This window comes from Suncus etruscus, chromosome 3 (genome assembly GCF_024139225.1).
Source record: "Suncus etruscus isolate mSunEtr1 chromosome 3, mSunEtr1.pri.cur, whole genome shotgun sequence".
In the NCBI taxonomy this organism is placed as follows: Eukaryota; Metazoa; Chordata; class Mammalia; order Eulipotyphla; family Soricidae; genus Suncus; species Suncus etruscus.
In genome coordinates this window covers 24,109,783-24,135,550 of record NC_064850.1, presented here as the reverse complement: position 1 = coordinate 24,135,550, position 25,768 = coordinate 24,109,783, and the positions used below count along the sequence as shown (strand labels likewise).

Below are 25,768 nucleotides of genomic sequence, written 5' to 3'. Positions count from 1 at the left end.
TTTTTTTGTGAGTGTTTTTCTTTTTTACATAATTAAACAAAACAGCAGGATAAAGAAAAAGAAAAAAACATTGTTACAATCAAGCTTCACAAACATCATTACAGACTCACTTGGAGTTATGGAACAAGTAAGCCATGAAGTCTTCTACCTTGGGTGAAAGAAAGGTCCACAAGAGAAGGAGGCTTCTAGTCCGCGAAAGTGGGGTGCTATCTGCATCCTGCTGGGGAGCAAAGTATGTGCTTCATGAAACAGCAGGGCAGAAAGGACTCTTGTCTCCGAGCCATGACCAGCTAGAGCCAGGGCTGAACTGGATAGGCAGGTACATCTTTGTAGGTGTCCTTGGAAAATAAAGTGTTTTTGTTTTTTTCCCCACCCTTGTCCTGGTCTGCAGACCCCGGTTCATAGTCAAAACAGTTCTGACTTGAGTGTAATTTCATTTTTCCCAAGTGTGGATGCATGTCTATAGAAAGAATTCTGTGTTGGCCATTCAGCTCTGATTGGCGGTGTCATTTTGCTTGAATTGAATCGAATTTTTTACACGTAATACTCTTTGTCCTTGTTCTTCTGCTTCTTGTGGCCACTCTTGGAGCTCTGCTGCTTCTCCTTGAGGAGCGTGCCGTTGCTCTGGGCCGAGTTGCTGATGTAATTCCGCGTCTCGTCCACTTGATAGGACCCCTCGTCCCTGTTCCTGTACTTGTACATGGCGTACAGGAGGATCAAGATGCAGAGGGCGGCAGCAGCCACAATGCCGACGACCATCCCTGTTGTACTGCTCGACTCCCGGATCACCTCTGAGGCCCCCGGAACCCGTCTGACTCCCGGCTCCGTGGGGTTTGCTGTGGGCACATTACGGAACATGGGGGAAGTAATTAGTGGGCTCTTCAGTTTGGTGCTGTCTAGCTCATAGGCAGTGGGTAACGGAAGCAAGACTAGATCAGGCTGGGGTTTGAGATCACGGTTATTCATTTTGCCTGCTGGCAATTTGGGTACCATCCCAGACGAGGAGGAAGCTGTGAAGCGGATCAGCTCAGGGGACAAAGATGTGGTAGTAGTCCTACTAGTTTCGGAGACTTTGTTAGGTCTAAAGTCCTTGGATTCCCACTTGGGCGCATGTGCTTTGTAGCCACCTTCGAAGATTGAAGTGGAATGACTCTTATCTGTTACCAAGGAGAAGGTGGTGTAAAAATCTTCATCATCAGTAGGGGGCAGGTTAGAGTCAAAGGTTTCCCCTGAGCCATACCCAGATATCACCAAGCCATCATCATCACAACCATCGCTGCCTTGGTCCGACAGGCAAGGTAACCCCGCCTCAGAGGTCATGGACAGGGAATCTTTGGTGGTCTCAATAATGGCGAGGAAGGGGCGAAAGGTAGGGGGGAGTGTAATGGAAGGTGCACGAGTAGCAATAGGAGGGGTGGCTAAAGGGTCTTCTACAAGAAGAGGGATAACTAATTCACCTCCTGGGATGGAAAAGAAAGAGAACCAGAGTTAGTATGTTTGTCCATAAGCACAGTTCATAGTCATTCTCGAATGAAGATCCTAGGCCTAGGGGATATAGGGGATACCTCAGAAATGTTACGAAATAACTTGGGCCCCAATATGGAACCAATTTTTTGATGATAACCAACAATTCTAGGGTGATTTAGAGCCCATCGCATGCCTCTTGCCACCAAGACTTAAAATCATTTACTTCCAAAGATACTCTCAAGCGATTATTTTGATAAAATTCAAATAGTCTGTTTCCAGGATCTGCTGATGGGAGAATGAGTCATTTATATTGCTGCAAAGACTGCCCTCAAAGTGTGTGTGTGTGTGTGTGTGTGTGTGTGTGTGTGTTTATGCGCACAGACATGTGCATATGACACGTGCAAGCTTACTTTGGAAAAATAGAATTTTCTTACTGTCATTGGGTTTCAACTTCCTAACTCCCATGAGGAAAAAGAATGACATTTATTTCAGGTCCTAGAGGTTAGTTTTATGGAACATAAAATCTATTTTCTTTAGTATTCAAGTAACTACATTTATTTCCTATTTATGAAATGTGTTCTTTATCTATTATACCCTAAATGAGAGCTCGCAAGAGAGCTTAAATGTTAATTGAGCAAATCTATTTTCATTATGCTTTTAAAGAAGTTCCCCTGACTATTAAATGATAACTAACCTTGCAATGGTCTAATTCTATGTGGGTCTGTTTATACTATGTGCAGCACAGATTGAATCAGAAGATAGGGGTTTTTTTTTGGTTTTTGGTTTTTGGGTCACACCCAGCAGCGCTCAGGGGTTACTCCTGGCTCTATGCTCAGAAATCGCTCCTGGCAGGCTTGGAAGACCATACAGGATGTCGGGATTCGAAACACTGTCCTTCTACATGTAAGGCAAATGCCTTGCCTCCATGCTATATCTCCAACACCTAGAAGATAGGTTTTACAAAGTATATTGTTTAGGTGCCGGAGCAATGGTGCAGCGGTAGGGCATTTGCCTTGCATGTGGCTGACTCAGGATGGACTGTGGTTCGATCCCCAGCAGCGTCCCATATGGCCTCCCAAGCCAGGAGCGATTTCTGAGTGCATAGCCAGGAGTAACCCCTGAGCACCATTGGGTGTGGCCCAAAAATCCAAAAAAAAGTGTATATATATATATATATATATATATATATATATAAAATATAACTTACAGAAATGCATTTTATTTTCATTTTAGACTTAGAAACTAAAGATAAAATTGAGTTTTTAAAATTAATGACTTATAATTAGAGTATAAAAATATTACAGTTTACCCATGAACCCTACTTTTTATCTTATAAGTTAGGAAAGAAAGTTGGACATTATTCACTAAATAAGAATACCTTGGAAATCCTAGTTAATACAAATATTCTATGTTGGCTCTTACCTAAATACAAGGCCAATCTTATTATTCATCTGTGTAAGCAAGATTACCAAGATCATTTCTGCTGTCTCTTAATAGTGCTATTTTTATAACAGAAGAAGAATCTCAGAGAAGTCACAGCTCATTTTTCTTCATTGAATTTATTCAATAAAACAATGTTCCAACTATTATTTTTTAAATCTTATGTCAGTGGGATTATGCTATTTCCCTGTCCTACTTAGATAGCTGAGATGCTAATTAGTGTTGAAAGCCTCTTCTGAGCCAGGATATTTAGCTTCTCACCCAGGTATGAGGTTCTTGTGTGTTCTACTCTTGTAGTAACTTTATGTTGATGGGGTGGTTGGTGTGTGAGCATCTATTATCAGATAGGACTTATCTGAGAACTTATTTAAGGTTGTCCTCTTAGTGACAAGGCAACTGATTCAATAATGCAAAGATCTAGCATTCTAAGTAGTTGACGTTCTTGAGCTACTAAAGATTTCACAGCTTCATTCTACACCTTACTCACAATTACTATTCTTAGATTCAGCTTTCTTCCATGTCTCAACCTGAATTGGCAAATTTCAGTTGTCCAGAAATCAATGTGCTAGGAGAAGAGGCTCCAGAGAAGGAACCCTAGAAGAAGTGCACAACAGAGGTCTTTATCCCTCCCTCTGATACAACATGATGTTAAAGAATATGGTAATTAATACATAATTAGTATTGTTTGTAATGAAAGGTGGGCTCTAACCTTCCTAATAACTTCACTATCTGTAGGGAAATAAAACTAAAGACTTTCTGAGACTATTAAAATTATTTTGTCTATACTCCAAACCTAAACCTTTTTTTCCAGGACTCAGATTTTGAAATATTGAGCAAAATGATTCAAACAGATTTCTCAAAACTTCAGAGTTGCTTTATGAGACTAGCATGCATGCCTTTTTTTAAAAAATATATTGTGAACATATATATATATAATTCATATATCTTACAACTTATTTAATGCATTATTCATATACTTTTGCTAGTTTTTATAAATGGGATAGAGAACATAGTTCCCAGACGGTAAAATAGTCCTAAAACTAACATTGAGCTAACTTTTATCCTTATTCTTCTATTGGGAGTGAGAAGAGCAAGCATTATATTTAAGATGATCCATGGTTTGAGTAAGAAGAGAATAGGAAGAGAAGTAAAGGCCATGCCTTCTGTTTAAAGATTTCCTGGAAATCATTCAAGAATTATTATACTTTCCTGCAGTAAATAAGAAATCTTTCCCCCTTTTAGTTTACCTAGAAGAGAAGTTTAGCATGTGTATTCTTTTCTGACACAATATAGAAGCCATTTGTTTTTTACTGTGATGATAGAGAAATTTGTTCCATATAAAATAAGCAGAGAAGCCTTGATAAAAAGGACAAAGAAAAACAAATTTGTTGGGAGGTAAAGGTCTGATGAAAAGAAGAAGGTAAAATGTTAAATAGAATGCTGGTTCTTTAAGTACAATTTAGATTACTGTCTTTTTGATTACAAAATGGAGTTTGCTCATTTGCAACAGCACCATCTGCAATATTCAATTGGAGTCTTAAATTTGTCTGTTTTCATCTCTTTTCTTTTTCACTCCGAGCTAAAACATATGCAGTGTCTTTGTTGTTGAAATATGCACAAAATCTTCAAATGCTCACTTTGCATAAAATGTATCTACTTTATTTGCTAATCTTTTCTTACTCAATTCATTAATGCAAACATCTCTCTTATTACGTTATCATCATAATAAATAACATTCTTTCCATAATGAATGAGAAGATGAGGTATGAGGCAAAAGTAAAAATTTTTCTAATTTATTAAAAATAGATGTATTAAAAATCTATAAGGTTGTTGAGCCCTTTAGTAAAATTATGAGCTAACCTCAAAACTAAAATGACATATAAATTATTGCAGAGATTAAAAAAACAGGATCTTCCCAATCTAATAATGTAGGTATTTTTATTCTTTGTTATTACTCCTGTTAGCAGTGATAAAAGTTGATAAAAGATTTCAACTAGTCAGGGAAATTTAATACCAAATTATTGATGAAATGAGTCAATGAAATACTGTTCCCCTTATCTTATTATTTCAAGGAATTAAAAAATTGCCTATATCTTAAATGTATACAAGCAATTGAGCTGTGTGTATGTTGGATGTGTGGGGGTGAGAAGGTACTATTGTAAACTACTAAGAAACAATGTTATGATTTGGAGTGGAGGCTCTCATATTTTTGGGTTTCAGGTTTAGGAGTTTCAGAAACTCACTGTTTGAAGAAATTGGTACAAGTGACTAAGAATTAAAAGAGCCAAAGACAAAAAGCAAGTGAGTCAAATGTCCTCTTACTGAAATTGACCCAAGATCTCTAAAACAAAGGATGCTAATGGAGAGAAAACAACAGGAGGCTCTTTATGTGATCCTATGGCTGGCAATGTGTTGATTAGAGATAGTCATATTTTGAGCTGAAGCACTTTGAAGCTAGTGGCTTAATAATCAGAAATTAATTTAAGCATTTGCTTGACCAGAGGTAAATTGCTAGGGCTTACATTTATCAGTTTACCAATTACTTTTAGCAATGTACCAATTGCTAGGGCTTACATAATAATGCCTTTTTACAAATGAGAATTTAAGTGAGAATAGGTAGCAAATGTTTTGTGAGCATAAATATGATGCCCGCTATAAGTGGGTGAATTACAGTATACAATCAGTTTGAATATAAATTTTATCCTTTAGATTGAAGTTAATTATGAAATTCTAGGAAGTCCGTGGATATATATTTCAAGATACATATGGTATGTGTCTTGTATTAACAGATGTTACTTAGAAATTATTTGGATCATAGAAGGTCATTTAAGAGTTAAGTTTACTGGTCTCAGAAATGTTGGCACAGCCAGCATTAATTGTTTTAATTTTACATATACTATCATGTTAGTGACCTACCAGATGTCTATGCATTTAAAAGTATTCAAAAAAACTCAGCCTAAGATATAAAGGGTTGCAGGTAGAGCTATGCAAAACCTATAGTCCTTCACAACTCAAATTTTCTATGCCATCTTCAGATTTTTCCCCCTTAGTTTGGAGTAAGAACTATTTGTATCCTTTAAAGTTAGTGTTTTAAATTGGGATTATATATACTCTTTTTGACAGACTTGTACTTTTCTTGAAGCTGGAGAGATCACTAGGGATATAAAAGGTCTCTTTTAACCCTGAAGGCTGCCCTGCTTTTTGCTTTATGAGTGTATTTATAGATATATAATTCATGTGTTGAGGGCTGATACCCAGAATAAGGGGCTTTCTGCCATCAAAAAAGACAGTGCATTAAAAATTGAGTAGAACTACTCTGAACTGTGAGAATGTTGCAGGTGATGGGGAACATAGAGGGTCCTTGACAAAATAAGAAGAACATCATCAGGTGGTTTAGAATGTAAACCTAACCTTAGTTTTTCTGGAAATATTGGAGTTTAAGAAAAATCATAAAAATATTGAAACATTGGCATAAAAGAATAAGAGCGTCTTGTTCTAATTCCTTAAATTTATTTCATATATACTTAGATGCATTATCTCATCTTTTATTTGTGTTTTTCTAGAAATATGCTGGGAAATTCACATAGAAAGTAAAGAAATCATCCTTTCCCTTATTAATTAAGATCGTGAAAAATATTCACTTAGTTTTAAGTGCCACTGAAATATGTAATACACAAATATCCACAGGCTTGGAACAATGACACTATACCTTTAAAAATTTACCAGGGATACACATGGCAAGTACTTAGGGAAAAGATACCAGAAAAACTGAGATATCTTAAATTATATTTTAATGAATAGATAACTTCTTTCTTTTCTTTCTTTTTTGCCTTTTTGTCTTTTTTTTTTTTTTTTTTTTTTTGCTTTTTGCTTTATTTCTTTTCTGTTCTTTGCTTTTATCTTTGGGTTACACCAGGTAATGCTCAAGGGTCACTCCTGACTCTACACTTAAAAATTACTGCTGATAAGATTAGGGGACTATATTGGGTGCCAGGGATTAATCCTGGGTGGCTGATTGTAAGGCAAATGTACCTATTGAACTATCACTCCAGTCCTGAGTAGAGAATTGCAATGTTGAGAAATTATTTTTCCTATTTTTATCATAAATTAATAGATTTCATTTTGTTTTCAACATGCACACAGGATAGATGAGCCATAATTATCTGATAACACAATATATTAGAAAATGGCAGACACCAAGACATTTTTAACTTCCTTATTAAGAACATTGCATCTGAAGTGAATCAGACAAGTTAGTATCATGACTTTGTAGCTTATTAGTTATATTAGTTTAGTCAAATTTCTCATGTTGTCATGAGAATAGTGTCATAATCTACCTTAAAACATGAGTGTGAATAATACTAGCACATTGACATGTTATTAAAATGCATGTTAAGTATTTAACACAGAGTCCACTGCCACATATTATTTCTAAATTAGGCAAGAGAGGACCACATTGTCAATAAACATCAAGAAAAATAAAGGCAAGATAAGATCTATCAAGAAAATTTTTCTGCTTCCAGCCTTTGTGCCAGGTCCAATCTTTGAAGTTGGGCCTTTTTTCTGATAGTTCACAGAATATAAAGCTTGATAAAATGAAGGTATTCAACCCAAATGGAGAAAGCTGGTTCCCCTCAAAAGATCCCCTTATCAAATTTCTGAGAACTAACTCTTAACATGGAAAGCCCCCAAGCCAGGACTTTAAAAAAAATACCTAAAAAAACCCAAACATATCCTACAAGTCAAGAAAATTCTATTCTGGATCCACCCACACTCTAAATTGGGGGTTATGTATTTCCTTTCATTAAATTTAAAAGACTTTCTCTTCCTTCTGAAGAAGTCCACATTTTTTCATAGATTTCTCTTTTTCCCCTATTTGTTTTCTCCTATTATCTCCTACAAAATAGAAAATCTGGAACACCTGACAGAAGTCAGCACTGACTTTTCCAGTAAAATTTTTGCTTCAGCTTGATAATCAGAGGTCTCTTTAAAAGAATGGTGGCAGCAAGTTCCCACACTGCATGTGTGAGATTATGTGTGTCTGAGTGAAACTTAACAATTGCCAGCCAGGACTGATATATTTGAGTATTGGTGATGTTGGATGACTCTTAACAGTTCTGAGCACCCTCTTCTGGCCCCCACTCCCTGTAAGTCATTGATGATGTTTAAGGAAATGGGTCAGGTAGAAAAACAGTAACATTCTCTCTATTGTAACTATTAACTTCCCTGTACCCAACATTCTTCCTGACAATATTTCTTTTAATATTTTGGGCCTATAAATATTAAACCATGATAATTTTCTTCTGAACATTGTATGTTGTAGCTGCATGCTAAGGTAAATTTATAATAAATACAGGACTGACATTACTGGAGCTATTTTTAATATAGTTTAAGGGGTGGTTTATAGTAATTAAGTTTTATATTTTCAAACATGATTAGCTTTTTATTAAAATGTCCTCAGGATAGCTTCCTTGACAAAACAAACACTTTTAATATGCTAATGCTTTCAATTAGCTTAAATGTGACCCATTTAGGAAGTTCTTAGCTCAAAATCTTTAAAATATCATTCGATAGGTCAAATAATATTAAATCACAAAGAGAGAAAGAGAAATTCCATTCATTAAAACTGCTAGGCTAAAAATTATACTTATCATTCACTATTCAATTAGATGTTTGTATTTCTTTACAATTCCAAATAACAGAAATGCCTAAAAAATAAAGTGAAACAACTTACTTAAAACTCATCGATTATGTCTTATTGCACTTATGTTTTTCTAAAGTGCATAAGGCTGCACTGATTCAAATACCTTTAACATCAAAATATTTTCTTACCATTGTAGAGATACACTCAATAGATGCACCTACATGACAGGGTTCCTAAGTGAAATCTTGGGAGTGAAAACCATCTTGCTTCTTCATGATAGAATCTTAGTATTCTTGTAAAGCTTACCTGATTAAATCCTTGAGAGAAATGGTAACTATTAATAGAATGGGAATAGAAAAGGGAAAAGGGAAGGAAGGAAGAAAAGAGGGAGAGGGAAAAGTGCCTTCTGTACAGATGTGTGTGCTTCAACCAATACTTCTGTGCATTTCTACATTGGGATTCTCCAACAGGAAAACACTAATTATTCTCAATGTATTTGATTTTGTAGCCTATGGTGATGGTGCTGGTATCATCCTGGAAAACCAAACTCTACAATAGTCACTTGAGAGTACCTTGTTTCTCCTTTCTGAAGAAAAATTGAGGTCTAATTTCCCTTGATGATTTCTCAGAAATTAGATGAGAATGAAATTAGGATTTAAAATATAAGCAAACACTTTTTCTTCTGGGATCTGGGCTTCCCTTAGACTGTAATTTGATACCCCACTATCATTTCATTTTGAGGGCTTAAAGTTGGTTCAGGCAAAGAGGTCAGGTTGACTTTGGATGATAAGAACAAATTACCCACCCCCATCACCAACAATAGAATTCACATTGATTATTTAAAGCAATTCAGAACAAAACTTAAGAGTTAAATTAAAACAAGACACAAAAGAAATAAATGAAATCAAATAATATTGCCATTAAAATCAAATAGTAAGGAAATAAAAACAACTTCAAGGCCCAAAGAAGCTAGAGAGAAGGCAAGCAGATAACAAGTCATTAGCAATATATGAACAGAAAGAAAAGGAAATGCAAATTAAAAAAATAGAGGACACTTTCAGAAAAAAGGAAAGATTTTTCCAGATAGACAAATAATTCAAGTTTAAAAACATACCGTATTAACTTTATAGTCAACTTACATCAACAAATTGCCCGCATGTTTTTTGGCATGAAAGAAAAATTTACAAAAGAAAGTTGTGTAAGAATGCTCTTGGACAAATAGAATTGCCACATTCTTGTAACTTGCTTTTTTTGTTGTCATTTCTTAAAAAACGTTTGAGCAAAATGTCTAATTTTTTTTGAATATAATAATTTTACAACAGAGGATGATACAGGGAGGCAACAACACATACATTCACACCACATAACATGAAAAGAAAAATAAATCTGCACTTTAACAAATTTTTACTTTGGGGGATTTAGGAGGGAAACAATTTTGAATGGAAAAGAATTCTGATTGCAATGAAAAATAATAAAAAAAAATCCTGTTTACTTTTATAATTTGCCTTTAAAAAATCTACAAATCTAGAGGGTTTTGAATGAATTTCTGCATTGTTATCGGTTCTCACATAGATATTTAATTTTTAATTTTTTGTTGTCTTTTGACAAGTTTTAGACTTTCTTTAATTTAAAGGGATGGATGACAGCACATAAATTGGAACGATGCTAAAGAAAGGAGGGGCATGGGAAGGAAAGATGCAGGGGGGAGGGTTGTATCTATGAGTGTACTACACAAGAGATGAAGATGATAGGAGTAAATGTGTAAGTGAGTCGCCATGTCCATGTAAGGGCGGCACGGAGTGATCTAGCTGCATTAGAGCTTCTGGCTGTAAGGAAGGGATGGGCAATATACAAAAACAAATGAGCCTACACATGCCCATCTACAGAAATAAAGAACAGAACTCTAACACTGACATATCTCACACACCCCTAATCTGCAACTTCTTCAACATGCAATTTACTCAAAAAATTATTACAGTGTCATTAAAGATTTTTCAAATAATAAAAACAATTAAGCTTTTTTTTCCTACAGAAAATTGTCAAAATACATAAAATCATAATTCTAAGAATAATGATCGAAAGATTCAAAGCAAAAACAAGAAGACTAGATTTAAGCATTCAAGTTGAACAACTTCATCGGCAGCCACACAGCCCCATCTAGAGTTTGGGGAGGGAGTTCAACCTCTGCAGAGGTGATGGAAAGGCAGAGTTGAGTAGGGAGCCCACTTGCTGGGTTGCAAATTACTTCCCTATGTAAATATGGAACTTTCTGGATGACATACATCTTCCCCGGGCCACCATTGGCGCTCATGTTCTCAGTGACACGGGGCTAATTGGAAAGATGTGACTGTGGGGATTCTGCAGCTGAAGTTGTTCCACATTTAAAGAGGGAGTGGGGAAAAATTGCAGAAAACAATTCATAACTTTTTCTCATAATTTTGAATAAAACCAAATCTAAAGATAAAGATCTAGCAATTAAAAAGGAACACATTGAAGTATATATATAGGTAGATATATATAATACAAAAAGCACTTAATTCTCAAACAAAAAGGGAGAAAAGAACCAAAAAGTTAAAAAAATAAAAAGGTATTTCACACATTTTCAGAGATGAACAACCAGAGGCACACGCTGTTGAGGCACAGACAGAGAAGTCAGGGGACACTATGTTTTGGCTTTGCAATTTATTTTTTTTCTTATTGATCCCCCTTTTGGTAATAGCCACAATTAAAAACAAATTTTGTATGTATTTCAAAACAAATTTTGTCATGTTTTTTTTTCTTTTTTACAATTTTTGGTTGTAGTTTTGGTTTTGCTTCTGTGAAAAATAAAAATAAAAAGGGCGTGCATTCTGGATGTACGTCATAAGTTGACATCAAGAGAGAAGAAAGTGGCTAAGACTGACAAATGGACTATTGTCTCATACCCTTTAAGTAGAGGAATGTTAATTAAATTAATACATGCTTAAAGTAAGTTGCATTTAGGGAAAATAGAAAAACAGAACAGCAAACTAGGGTTGGGGAGAGGTCAGCAAGACATAACTGATTTGGACTGGGAGGGATACTAAATTAAGTTCATATCTTTCCAGTAGAGGCCAAGAAAATTCCAGTTATAACTTGACAATTACAAAGACAACATGTGCCTTTCTATGTCTATCCATCTCGGTGTTGAAATAGTGCCTCTTGTGGCATGAAATACAGTTAAACGATGCATAAATAGGTTCATGGATGTTGCTGTAGGAAAATTTTCCATGTCCATTCATAGACTTAAAAGGCATATTGTATAATCAGAGGGTTTAAAATGAAAGTTTTTTTTTATAAAAATAGCCTTAGGCTTTGCCAGATTTACACTCCCCATGGGTAACAATGGATCCTAATAAAACAATTAGATAGACGAATAGCTTGTATAGTTGTGTATATATGTATGTTTTTAGTAATAAAGGCAAAGCCAAGAAAACAGATTCACAGGATCAGTGTCTGTAAACTACAGAATGGTCAAAAAGAGCATGTTCCACTTGAAGTATACTGAAGAGACAGTTCCAATCTTCTAGATTCTAAAAAAACAAATGTTCATTCAAAATATAATGCTACAGGGGTAGAAGAAGAGCCATGGAAAGAGAAAAAGTGTATTGAAAATACTATAGGAAGGGTATGGGAAAAGAGTGTTTAAAAGTGGCCTTAGCCTCTACTGGAATAGATCACAAGATTTATATTCAATATATACGTATATATTTTTTTTTTACGAGAACGTCAATGTTCAACCAAGGACTGGGAAACCCAGGTAGGAGAACCACAAAGGCAAGACACTCGAGAGATGCTGGTTTTAGAAGCCAATTCCAAGCACTCTTCAGGAATTTGGGGGGGGGGGTGACTTTAACATCAAATAAATTTGGAGGTTGAGTCAGACTTTTGCCCCCTTTAGGACGCCCCTTTTATTATTTTCTTTAAAAACAATTATAGTAAATGTGTCCCCATGGGTCAGTCCGTACCAAGATTTTTAGTCTCTGGTTTAATCATGTTCATTGTAATTCTAAGAACTTCACAAAGGGCAGCTGAGAGATTTTAAAAGGAGGAAAACATATTTCAATGACATAAGAAAAGCAAAACCCTTGTTACCATTTAATTAGTTTTTGAATACTTATACTTTTGACATTGAATTTTGTTCTAAGCAAAGACCTCATAAATGCTATATGGCCTCAGAAGGAATTAGATACCTTCTGTAGAAGAAAATACATTTTGGTAATTTTCATATATGTTATTTTTCTGTTTCTAAGGAAATAATTTAAAGTAGGAAATATAGTGGTCTAGTGTGAGACTTTAAGATTATACTTCCAAAACAATATATACTTCTAGATAATGAGAAGTATTTTGAAGAAACTATATCAGCAATATGGTCTCCTAAGATTGCTACTGAGTAATTTACCTTTTTCAAAATTGCTTGTTTTAAAATTCAAGCAAGTAGGATAGCACTTGCATTCTGGAAATCACTGGCTTAACCAACTGAACATGCTAAAATGTTATGATTATCACTTTGGAAATAAAAATAATAGAATTATTTTTAAATCCATGGAAGTCATAGTTCAAATGAAGCCAACAAAGACTAAATATAGTAGATATAATTTTTAAAATGACATCAACTATTATTTACTTACAATATATATTGGATTTCTAATACTAAGCATAAGGCAAAATTTCTGGCAACTCAATCATATTACTGATTCATCTTTTTTTTTATTACCTATCTATGCTAGGTGTTTATTATCTATAACTATGTTTCCCTATGCCAACACTTGATAATAAGAATGCTTAAGAATTAATTTTGCTAATGAGAACAAAGAATACATTATTTCATTTTAAACAGCACATTCTGATTTACATTACCACATTCAAATAATTCTCACTAAATGTAAAATCAAAAGTTGGAAAATTTTACAGGCATTAAAATGGTGTTACACTGAATAGGTTTCCATCTTGGGTACTCAGAGCTATAATACAGAGTATAGGCTGTATTACTTGCATTTAGCTAACCTGGGTTCAATCTCTGCCACCCCAATAGTTCCCTGAGTCAGGAATGAATTCTGAGCACAGAGACAGGAATGCAGCTTGAACACAGATGGGTGTGGCTCTCAAACAAAACAAAACAAAAGCAGAATTCATCTTGTAAAATATACTTCTTTCATGGAAAAAAATATTCTTAACTACTGAGAGCTATATTAGAGAAGGCCAAAGATATTGTCAAGAGACTCAAGTTGCTGGGAACGATATAGCACAGCGGTAGGACATTTATCCTTGTTGATTAGAGTTAAACTAAAGAAGTTTAAGATATATTTTTATAAGAGCATATTCATTTAACAGCAAGTGCATAGACTCTCAACTTATGTAACATTGAGGAAAAAAGAGATGAGTTCGTTAGCTGAGTTCATACTTTGCATATGGGAAATGCAAGCTGATTACCATCACTGCATGGGATTCCAAGCACTCCCCGAAGCAAACCTCAAGCACAGAGCTGGGAGTAGCCACCAAATCACTGATATGGCTCACAAAAAACAAACAAAAAAAAATTATGTGACTTGAGACATATCATTCTTATTCCCTCACTATCCCTGTAATCTCAATTCATTCATTTAGAATATCATGAAAACTTCTATATCTTCTAATGCACAAATTGAGTTTTATACAAAAATGACTTTAAAACAGAAAATATCCTACTGAATTCATGAGGATGTTATTAACTAACTATATTCATAAGTTCAGCACTATCTGGTGCTACTGAAAAACCCAAATAGAATAAAAAAAAAGAGAAAAATCTCCTTTAATCATTTGAAATCATATATTACTAATAATATTGGAAATGTAAAGTTACATGAGAATCAATTAACTGTATTAACTAATTTCTTCAAAAAAGTTCCTATCAGGGGCTGGCGAGGTGGCGCTAGAGGTAAGGTGTCTGTCTTGCAAGCGCTAGCCAAGGAAGGACCGCGGTTCCATCCCCCAGCTTCCCATATGGTCCCCCCAAGCCAGGGGCAATTTCTGAGCACTTAGCCAGGAGTAACCCATGAGCATCAAACGGGTGTGGCCGAAAATCAAAAAAAAAAATGTTCCAATCATTGTTAAGCTATATTTGAAGAAAACTCAATAAAAAAATGTCCAGAATTATAGTTTTCTTTTCATGTTGCTTAATGCTAATCAAGTACTAATGTAAGAATTTCCTCACTCAGGATAGTTTAAGTTCCTCAACACATAAGTCAAAATCCCATGCTTATTTTTATTTCTTAACCTTTCTTGTGCAAAACATACCATAGATCTTAAGTACAAACTTGATGATTTAAACTATAAAAATAGAACAGCATTCAATACTTGAATCTATGCTTCCTAGAGCTTTCTAGAGATATTAGGTATAAGAAATACTATTATTATGACACTACTTTATTTAATAGAAGTTGAATATCTTTATGAAGTAAAATAGAATGGAGTTTAAAGCCATAAATTTATCATCTGAGCTCCTACTTTTAGTCCTATCAATGTGTATATTAGTTTTAAAGCTAATATATGCATATATTGATTTTCTTACTATTGTAATATAAGACAATAGGTAATATAAATATTAAGTTTCATCATCATCCTAACTCATATGCTTGTCAGAATCGAACATCTCTAAACACTATTTCCTTTAGCTATAATGATGCAAAGTTTTCCTGACTTTACTTCTACCTTGAAGCTCAATGCACCATGTTCCAGTAGACCCAATTCATATTCCTAAACCTCTTCTGGGTAATTTTATTTTGGATAGTTGATTGTTAATACATAAAAATGCCTGTCAGAAATATTTGTCTCATTCAAAACTCCATTTAGAAAGCTCTTTGTCTTATTAAACAATCTCAATAAACATTCACATTTTATATTTAAGATACACCTCAAATTTAAAAGGATGAAACCCAGAGTTTGGTTTTCTTTTCCTTCAAAACTTGCACTCTTTCTTGGATGTCACATATCCCGAGTTTCATCTCTGAGTCCAATCTCTAATTAATCTTCATATTTGAGCTCCCATCCCAGTTCAGCTCCACATACCCAGGGTAGCAGGATGCTCTCTTGACTCAACACTGATGAAGATTTCTTCAGATTGTTATTATACTCTATGGTCATTGTTGAGAATCTAAAGCAAGCCACCATGATTCTTTTGCAAAGTTTCTTTTTATTACCCACTTCCACTTTTGACTGCCTCAAACCCAGTTTCTGTAATTAAGCTAATATGATCAGTAAAATGAATATAAGTAATATTGAGTCACCTTACTAAAGATTTCATTGGACAAAATTTCAATATTTCAATCTATTTTGAAAATATTTTGTGATATGTTAGCTGGTACCTATCTCCTATATCTTCACCTATATCCTAGTGTTCTCAATCTCTGGCTATACTCTAACCTTTCAAAACAGCTTCATCAGAACATAGCTTATCTCATTCTCCCTGGTTAGAGAAATTCTAGTTTTTGAGTAAGAACTCAGGAAATCACTGCAAGGTAGAAGAGCAATGCCTCCAATAGCCCGAAAACTGCCTGCAAAAGGAACCACTTCACTAACCTTTTGCATTTCTCCATAACTCCAGGCATGGTACTTTCCCCATATGTGGGCTAAGTAAATGTTTTGTAAAGTATCTATTGAAGCATTGCCTTCTCAGTTTGCTTTTACTCTTTAAACAAAATGGGATTTATTGAGTTCTACTTAGCAGTTTCAATGTAAATTTGACTATCTCCTATACAGCTGGTTTAAAAAGCCTTCCCCCAAAATATATCACTATTAAATTCTTTCTCTCCACAAATCAGGGCTGGGGCACTTATTAAAAGCTCAGGTTTTACTTTGCAATTATGGAAACTAAAGATAAATGCACAGAATATTCAGAGGTAGAGTTGCTGGATACTGATGCTTGTCTTCAGGCAACTGGAAAGAAAGGATCAAATTATCTATTGGAGGAACTTGATCAGGGTAATGACAATGTACTTGGTTAATTTTGCCTGCTGTGGCCCTGCAGCCATTGAGAACCTGGCAGCAGTGGCAACTTTCTCTTGAACTGGGACCGTGACACTTTATGACTTTGTTTGTAGGGAATACATTATTCAAGGAAGTTCATTTTGCTTTTGATTTCTATAAAAGCTCTCAGACTCTCAGTCATTAGGACTAACATCTAGGTTTTTTTTTTTTTGACCAGTGTTGAATGGTAGCAGTTCTATATTTCAACGTGTCAGGGCTATAAGATTATCTTTTCATATTAAAATATTGAACATTACTATGATAAGACTGATCATATGACTAGAATGTAGAACAGTGTGTAGGTTTCTTACCTTGCAGATGGCCAACCAGGGTTTGATCCCTTTCACCCGATATGGACCCCTGAATCTATACATACCCACTGTACTATCACTTCAATTATTTTGTATTGTAATACTAATTATTCAATATAAATATTTTTATTATTCATTTTCTAGGTCTCTTTTGAGAGGGCACAACTAGTAGGGCTCAGGCTTACTTTTGGCTCTGTGCTCAGAAATTATTCCTGTCTGGCAGTATTTAAGAGATGATATATGGTACTGAGATTAAACTGGAGTCAATATACAAAGCATGAGCCTAAGACTTTCAGGAGTCTCAAACTCGCAGCCTGCGGGCCGCAAACGGCCCTCCATACGACATTTTGTGGCCCTGCCCTAGAGGAATCTTTTTCTGTTTTGTTTTGTTTTGTTTTAGTTTGAGTCACACCCCCCAATGTTCAAGGCTTATTACCGACTTTGCCTCCTGTGGCTCCCAGGTAAATTGAGTTTGAGACCCCTGGAAGTTCATGCACTATATCTCTCTGATACCATAATTCTTTTAATTCTGTAAGCTAGGTCTTTTATATTATCCCATATTTCTTTTCTTATACCTTACTGATTAAGAATACACTTTAACCCCAACTTGACAGATTCCAGTTCTGAAGTCTTAAGTAAAATGACTTGTATTGTTCTTCTTGTACCACAAGTAGCAAAATGATTAGAATATTTCCAGACATATCAGAATTCAAAACTTAATGCATCTTTCAACCATTTGCTATGCACCCTAGTGCAATACAAAATACTAGGATAGTCTCTGGAATAGCTGCAGATTTAGAGGGTAAAGTGAGAGCATGTTATTGGCAGCTTTGAAAATGGAAGCGCCCCCAGCATATAGTCATGCTTTATAGAGCTTCAACAGTCCCTTATCATATCTCAGTTTGGTTTCCAACATTAATTTTCCCCATGGTCATTGAAAAGAGATTCTAATATGTGTATGCTCTTTCATATGAATGCTACCTGATTTTTAAGTTTTTACAGTGTATCTGATAACCATATGAGGAACCTATCACAATATTTGAGAAATACTAAAACATTTTCAGCTTTAGCAATTATACTATATTGAATTTTAAAACACATAATGACAAACCCTGAAACTCACATAGATTATCTTTATAGAGCATTTAAATATGCAGTGGCTTGTTGGAGTGCCTGATTTCTTTTGTTTCTGCTTCAGAGTACTCATTTATAGTAATGTTTTCACCTATGCTGCTAGCTAAAAGGTCATATTTGTTTTTGCATATGGTTTAAGAGTATTGAAAGCTTCCATGATTATCAACCACAATACCACTGTTCTGTGTAGGGACAAGTGATAACCAGGATCTCATATTCATATTAAACAGCAAATAATTTGCTTAGCAATAAAAATGGGGAACCTAGGATAATGCCACAATCCAAATTTTATAATTTTATAATTTGTTGCCACAAATTTATCTTAGTAAGTCCACAAGTGTAATATCTGAATATAACTATTCAATTCTTCGATACACTGCCTAGTCATCCTATGGAAGAAAGGGTTTTGTGAAAAAAATAACTTCCTGTGAGCAAGGTTATCCATAAACTCTAGAGCAGAGTGGTTTAGAAAATGTGCAGGGAAAAGTAAAAAAGCCTACATATTTAGATATTTGATTTCCCAAAGTTAAAAAAAAAGTGTTCTGGGGGTAATAATATTTATTTGTATTTTACTAACAGGAAACATATCAATGATGCAGAAATATTTTGCAATTAAAATAGTTCTGCTATTGGTTGCTGAAAGGTGATAGACATGAGACCCCTTCAGTAACAATACTGAAAATTACAGTGTCCAAAAGGGAGAAAAGGAAAGGAAAAGAGGGAGAAAGAGCAAGGGGGAGAGAGAGAAAAAGAGAGAGAAAGAAGAAAGAAAGAGAGAGAGAAAGAAAGAAGAAAGAAAGAAAAAGAAAGAGAGAGAGAAAGAGAAAGAAAGAAAGAAAAAGAAAGAAAGAAAGAAAGAAAGAAAGAAAGAAAGAAAGAAAGAGAAAGAGAAAGAAAGAAAGAAAGAAAGAAAGAGAAAGAAAGAAGAAGAAAGAAGAAAGAAAGAAAGAAAGAAAAGAAAGAAGAAAGAAAGAAAGAAAGAAAAGAAAGAAAGAAGAAGAAAGAAGAAAAGAAAGAAAGAAAGAAAGAAAGAAAAGAAAGAAAGAAAGAAAAGAAAGAAAGAAAGAAAGAAAGAAAGAAAGAAAGAAAGAAAGAAAGAAAGAAAGAAAGAAAGAAAGAAAGAAAGAAAGAAAGAAAGAAAGAGAAAGAAAGAGAGAAAGAGAAATATAAAAAATGTCCCCTCCAGAGGCAGGCAGGTGATAGGGTCGGAGGGAACTGTGGACATTGGTGGTGTGAAATGTATACTGTGAAGGGTGTTGTACATGGCATGAATGAAACTCAATCATGAACAACTTTTTATCTGTAAAACAAACAACTGTATTATGAACAACCTTGTAACCAGTATTATAATAAAGCAATTAATTAAAAAATAGTTCTGCAGCTTCACAAAATTGCAAGGGGAAATACCTAGGAAAGTGTGTAGTAACCAAGAAACCCATTAGATGCCTAGGAACCAAGAATTATGGAAAGGTACTCTGTATGGTTGTCTTTATTATGGAAAATGTTATATGCTATTCTGAGTATTTTTTTGGCACACTGAGGAATATAAGGCATGTAAAGACAAATATACCTATAGGAAGGCAACTTCAGGTTCTGGATATTATCAATTGTAAATGAAATAAAATTATTTGAGTTTGGATTTTGGCTTTCTATATTTTCATTTATGTGTTATTCATTTAAAACATCACTCTTGGCAAAATACTGAACGAGCTCATTTGTGTCATAGTCAGTATTATAATCTTTTTGGAACATAAGAAGCATCACCAAGTGGCTGTCTTTTGAGCAAAATAAAATATCTTCAAAGGCAACATTTTCCACATGACATGATAGGTCTAGTGTTGTAAAACTGTGGAAAATATATGTAGTCAAATGGTTCAAACATAATAAAATAGAAAGACTAAGAAAACTAAACATTTAAAAAGAGTTAAAGGGAACATCTGTTTTATGTCATTTATCAATTATAAGAATAGTAGTCAGAAAGTCCTTATTGGTTACAGGAAAGGTAACAAAGTTGGAAAATAAGAAAATGAAGAGAATAGCTGTGTGCACAAACTCAGCATTTTTAATAAATTTCTTTCTCAAAGGTAATTTAGAGTTAGTGATCATTAGAAATGTTTTGGGTTCCTGTTGTCTTCTTTGTTTCTTAAGATCTGAGATTGCATAGATATATTGAAAGGAGTGAAAAATTTCTCTGCATTTCTCTCCCATGTATAGTGTTGTGTATTTTTCTGATATAAGGGCACTAACATTAGCAAGAAATCTGAGAATTTGCATATTTAATAATGTACACATTCTTTCACATATATTTTCTATTTTTTTTTTAATTTTTGGGTCACACCCGGCAGCACTCAGGGGTTACTCCTGGCTTTATGCTCAGAAATCGCTCCTGGCAGGCTTGTGGGACCATATGGGATATTAGGATTCGAACCACCATCCTCTGCATGCAAGGCAAACTCACTACCTCCATGCTATCTCTCCAGCCCCATATATTTTCTTGAAATGGAAACCAGAGCTGCATTCCTTTGCTGACTTATAGATAAGATGTTGTTATTTGGCAGATATATATGAGGATAGTTATACCAGATTGCAAAGAGTTTTGTACACCTGGGTTATTTTCATTTCAAAGAGTCCAATTAAATAATACTGTGTTGTATTTGCATAATTATTCAATTTAACTCTATGGCTGAGATACCAACCTGATCTTGAAATTTTAAAATTCTACATGCATGTCAATTAAAAAATTTTAAATTATTGATTAGTTGTTATCTCTGGGAGCTGGCATATTGATAGAATAAATACAATATCATTTAAGAAAGGCTGTGGCAACAATTGTAAAGTAGGAAGAAATGAGACTTTAAGAATAATCACAACTGCTTCTCAGATAACAAACTTGATCTAAAATATGAAGAAAACTGTATTTTTATGGGGCAGGTAGAACTCTTGCCTTAGATGATGTGGCCCCTCCCCAGATTCCATCCCTAGTATTTCAGTTTTCTGAGCCCACCAGGACTTTTACCTGACCTGACCTGCAGAATCAAGAGTAAGATATAAGCACTGCTGGGTGTTCTCTCTCTCTCTCTCTCTCTCTCTCTCTCTCTCTCTCTCTCTCTCTCTCTCTCTCTCTCTCTCTCTCTCTCTCGCTCTCTCTCGCTCTCTCTCGCTCTCTCTCTCTCTCTCGCTCTCTCTCTCTCCCCCTGTATATATATACATATACATATATTATATATGTATATATACACATATATATAATACACACACATTTTGGAGCCACATCAATCAGTGCTCAGGAAAGACTCCCAGATCTGTTCTGAGAGGTCACTTCTGGTGGTGCTTGAAGAAATATGCAGAGCTAGGGATCAAACCTGGAGATGGCTGCATGCAAGATACTTTGCTTACTGTACTAATCTAATCTTGCCCCCCCAAACTATATATTCTTAACTAATAAAAAAGTGCTCATATATATAAAATCTTGGAAAAAATTCAGGAAAATTTTCTATTGATCTCAAGATAAAACTTTAAGAAAATGCATTGTAAAAGAGAGGTATGGAACTGAAGTGATAACACAGCTTGTAGGGCATTTGCAAATTGCATGCTGCTGACCTGGGTTTGATCCCCAGCATCCCATATGATCTGGGTGATTTCTTTTTTTTGGGGGGGGTCATACACAGCAGCGCTCAGGGGTTACTCCTGACTTTATACTCTACACCAGGTGTGACCCAAAAAAACAACAAATAAGGAGCTGGAGAGATAGTATGGAGGTAGGGTATTTGCCTTGCATGAGGAAGGACATTGGTTTGAATCCCGGCATTCCATATGGCCCCCCAAGCTGCCAGGAGTGATTTTTGAACATAGAGCCAGAAGTAAACCCTGAGTACCGCCTGGTGTAACCCACCCCCCCCTAATAATAACAACAATAAATAAAAACTAAGTATAAAGAAATATTTATATTAATAACTCAAAACTATAATTACATATACTTTGAGTTATTATTTGAAAGAAAGATTAATTTTCAAACTGCTGTTATTGATATTTTAATTTGTTCTGCAGGAATTTAATTTATTCTTTTAATATATCAGTTATATGTGTTAGCATAAAAGTCCATTATTAAGTCTTGTCTAACATTTTCCTCATTGTTAAAAAATTTTATTCTAATATAATATAGCATAATATTGTTGAGTTTGATACTTATCAGCACTGGTAAAATGAACCCAACCTCAGTTGCAAATCCAATAGAGCTCAATGTTAATTAATGCAATCCAAGTAACTTATTATCTCAGGTCTTCTTCTATTAGAAAAGATGTGTTTGGGCTGTACACTAATAGAAAAGTCTATTAGTTTCATGGATTCCAATTTCCTTTATCTATATTAGTTATTGGATGGTAGTTTTTTTTCCCTAAGAGCAGTACTTTTTTATTATTTCCTTTTACACTTAAAGAATTAGTTTAAAATTATGAGTCAAGATCCATATATTTTAAATATTTTCATTTGATAACTTTTCTTTGATTGTTTGTTTTGGGGTCACACCCAGTGGCACTCAGGGATTACTTCTGGCTCTGTGCTCAGAAATTGCTCCTGGCAAGTATGAGGGACCATATAGGATGTTGGGATTTGAAGCACCATCTGTCCTGGTTCAGCTGCATGCAAGGAAAACACCCTACTGCTGTGCTATTTCTCTGATAAATTAATGTATATCTTTTCATACAAGATAATAAATCTACTTTCCTATGAAGAAGAAATTTTAATCTCCAGATGTACAATTTTAGATACTATTAATATCAGATATGATAGACTTTGTTTTTATAGATATTTGAGCACAGCGATGGATGGGATAGGTACTATTATTTACATTCTAAAATGAGGCTTCTCAACCATATCATTATTGACATTTAGGGTTGTATTATTTTCTGCAGTATGAATTGTCCGGTGCATAGAAGTATGTATAATAGGATTTCCTAGCCTTATGTATTAAATGTCAGTGGCATCTCCCTAGTATTTACCAATCAATATAGTTTCAACAATTTTCAACTATTTCATGAAAAAAATTATCCTTAATTTAGAATCACAGCTTTGAAAGTAAAAAAAAACTATATTATAATGGACTTTGCTGATTATCATAAATATATTGAATAACAGATGATGTTTACAGAACCATTCCCTGAGATTTAGTTCATATCCCTGCAAGGGCTTATACTGTAAAACTTAGGAAATATTTCAAATTGTGTTTTCTGTAGCATTTCTGTTAAATCATGGAGATCATGATACTGCAAAATCCATCTAATAGTATATGTAAAAGGAAAGTGGTAACATGAAAGTACTTATCTATTTCTAAAGTCAAAATTTCAACACATGAGTGAGTGAGTGTGTTGAAGGCAAAGACACAGAATCCACTTGGAGATAAACATATGGAGGAAATCATACAAGATATGAAAAACTCTGGACAAAGTAAGATGAAATATGTACTGCTGATTCCAAATCCCCAACTACAGGACTGATCTTAAATAGCAGTTTAAGTGCTTAATGCAATCTGGCTGCTCTTGGCATCTTTCCAGAACACTCCATTAGCTATTGCAAGGGAATTTTGCCAGCAGCCAAATTATCAGTTTTTAGTCTCTAGAGAGTAGCAGGTACAAACAAAGAAAATTCATCCTCAGTGTTTTCAAGAGCAGTGGAGCTGTGCCTAACTGAAATGACTTCATCCTCCAGACATATTAAGTGTAGTTGAAAAAAAGTAATTTGTAAGATAAAAATAAATTTAGGTCCATAGAAACTGGGTATTTCAGTAATCTGTTGATGATTTCTGAGTTCTCAGAATTGCAGAAGCATGAATGGAATGCATAGGACAACCCATAGACTTTTACCTAAGTACAGGGTAGTTCTTTTTTAAATTATGAAATACTAGTGCTGTATAGTCAACTCAAGTTTGATGTCTGGAACCCTACTTTGTTTCCTAAGATCCACAGTGTGCCCTAGACCTGCATTCAGGAATAAGCCTTGACTATCACTAGGTGTGGCCCTAAAACAAAATCAAAATAAGAAACAACATAGTCTGAATAAACATTACTCATGCACTCATGTTCTTATAGATTAACTCTCAATAACTCTTGAGTAGACACAAAATGATATATATAAAAGAGAGGGGTCAACTGGTATGAAGCTTCACTTTTTAAAAAAAAAACTCTCTTGTTCTTTTGAACCAAACACTTCAGTCAGTGAAAAGGCAAGTATTTTCCTGAAAATGTTCTCAACACTTCCAATTTATTCTTGTGTCTAGACATTCCCCTCATTTTTCTTTTTCTCACGATTCCCCAGTGGTGTCTCTGTCTCTAATAGGACTACCGACCCTGAAAGACCTCATATCAACACTTTCTTGAAATGAACTGGAACCTCCTAGGAGTATTTCTCTCACTTTAATATTGTGTCATCTTAAAAAAAAAGTGAGTTTACTCAATTGTCTCAAGTTCATCCATCAGAATGAAAGGAATGAGCAGATGAGGAAAAATAGGAGGCATTCAACGATTAGCAAGGCCTTGCATTAATAAAGTTGCCATATAAAGTTACTAAGCATGTCTCATTTTATGCAGTATATTTGTTAGTATGCAATGAGACAAAGTGGGTCAATATGTAAGGTTGAAATGGAGGTTAATTTACTTGCTTTTGGAGTTACTCTCTGACAGAGTGGTTTTATAGGAAGTAGAACAGTAGACCTGTTCTTCACTATTGCAATACAGGTGTATTTGACTACAAAATAAAACACTAAATTTTTATTTTCCTATTTCCAGCTATTGATACGGGGAACAATGACACTTGAGCTATGGGCTGTCATGAACTACCAAACTTTGTCAACAAAATACCTTTCTTTTAAGTATTACGACTCCTTTTCAATTTGAGTAAGTACAAAATGAAAAGCCATATATTACTAATAGTTACTGAAACTATTCTCTCTAATCTCTTCTAACGTTAGAGCCACGTATTGAAGATACTGAGTCGGAATATAATTGCAAAAAGAAAACTCATTTTTTGGGGGGCCACACCCGTTTGATGCTCAGGGGTTACTCCTGGCTAAGCGCTCAGAAATTGCCCCTGGCTTGGGGGGACCATATGGGACGCCGGGGGATCGAACCGCGGTCCTTTCTTGGCTAGCGCTTGCAAGGCAGACACCTTACCTCTAGCATCACCTCACCGGCCCCAAGAAAACTCATTTGTAAATTTAAAAAAAATATATCTTGTTCATCATGCTTATTTTTCTAGAGTGAAGAAAGTATGGTGCCTATGTGTTCTTCTTGAACCTGAATCCAAATGTCATAGTCAGATACAGGTTTTCCTACTGTCCAAAATGAGACTCTGTGTAGTTCTCATAATTTATAAGTGAGTTTTGAATCTGGAAATGTTCAAAATTACTTTCCCTCATATAACTTAATGATAATAGCATTCCCAGTCTCCCCCCCCCCCCCGCCAATTACCTGCCAAACTATGCCAAATGGAACAGTCCACATTGGGATAGGAAAGAGAATTTGTTATAGTAATTGCATAAATGCAAATAACAATTTCTTTTCAAAAACAAAAGAGGCTATTATAGATTTCACATTTGTTATTTACTATTATTGTTTTTATTTTTTTATGATTAGAGTGCTATAAAGTACCAAGTCAATTGTTGCTAAAGTAATAAATGATCTCTTGAGCTTCATTTAGTTAAAAGTGATGAAACTTTCCCGGACTTGTTGTGATACCAGAGGCAAACCGACTGTCTTTT

The 25,768-nt window shown here is 34.7% G+C and overlaps 1 protein-coding gene across 11 annotated transcripts in view; it reads right to left on the bottom strand.

The window, feature by feature from the left end:
• Positions 1 to 472: 472 nt before the first annotated feature.
• Positions 473 to 25,768, bottom strand: part of LOC126003964 (neurexin-3-beta) — a 1,607,127-nt gene continuing 1,581,831 nt past the window's right edge. For 5 of the 11 annotated variants that reach the window (XM_049770305.1, XM_049770307.1, XM_049770306.1 and 2 more), the window contains one exon: positions 473 to 1,157. In XM_049770305.1, the coding sequence (XP_049626262.1) occupies positions 535 to 1,157 (623 nt within the window). In that variant the 3' untranslated portion in view covers positions 473 to 534. Of the gene's footprint in view, positions 1,461 to 9,832; positions 10,378 to 25,768 lie in introns of those variants that run through there. The other 6 variants (XM_049770308.1, XM_049770309.1, XM_049770313.1 and 3 more) reach the window with 3 other exon arrangements.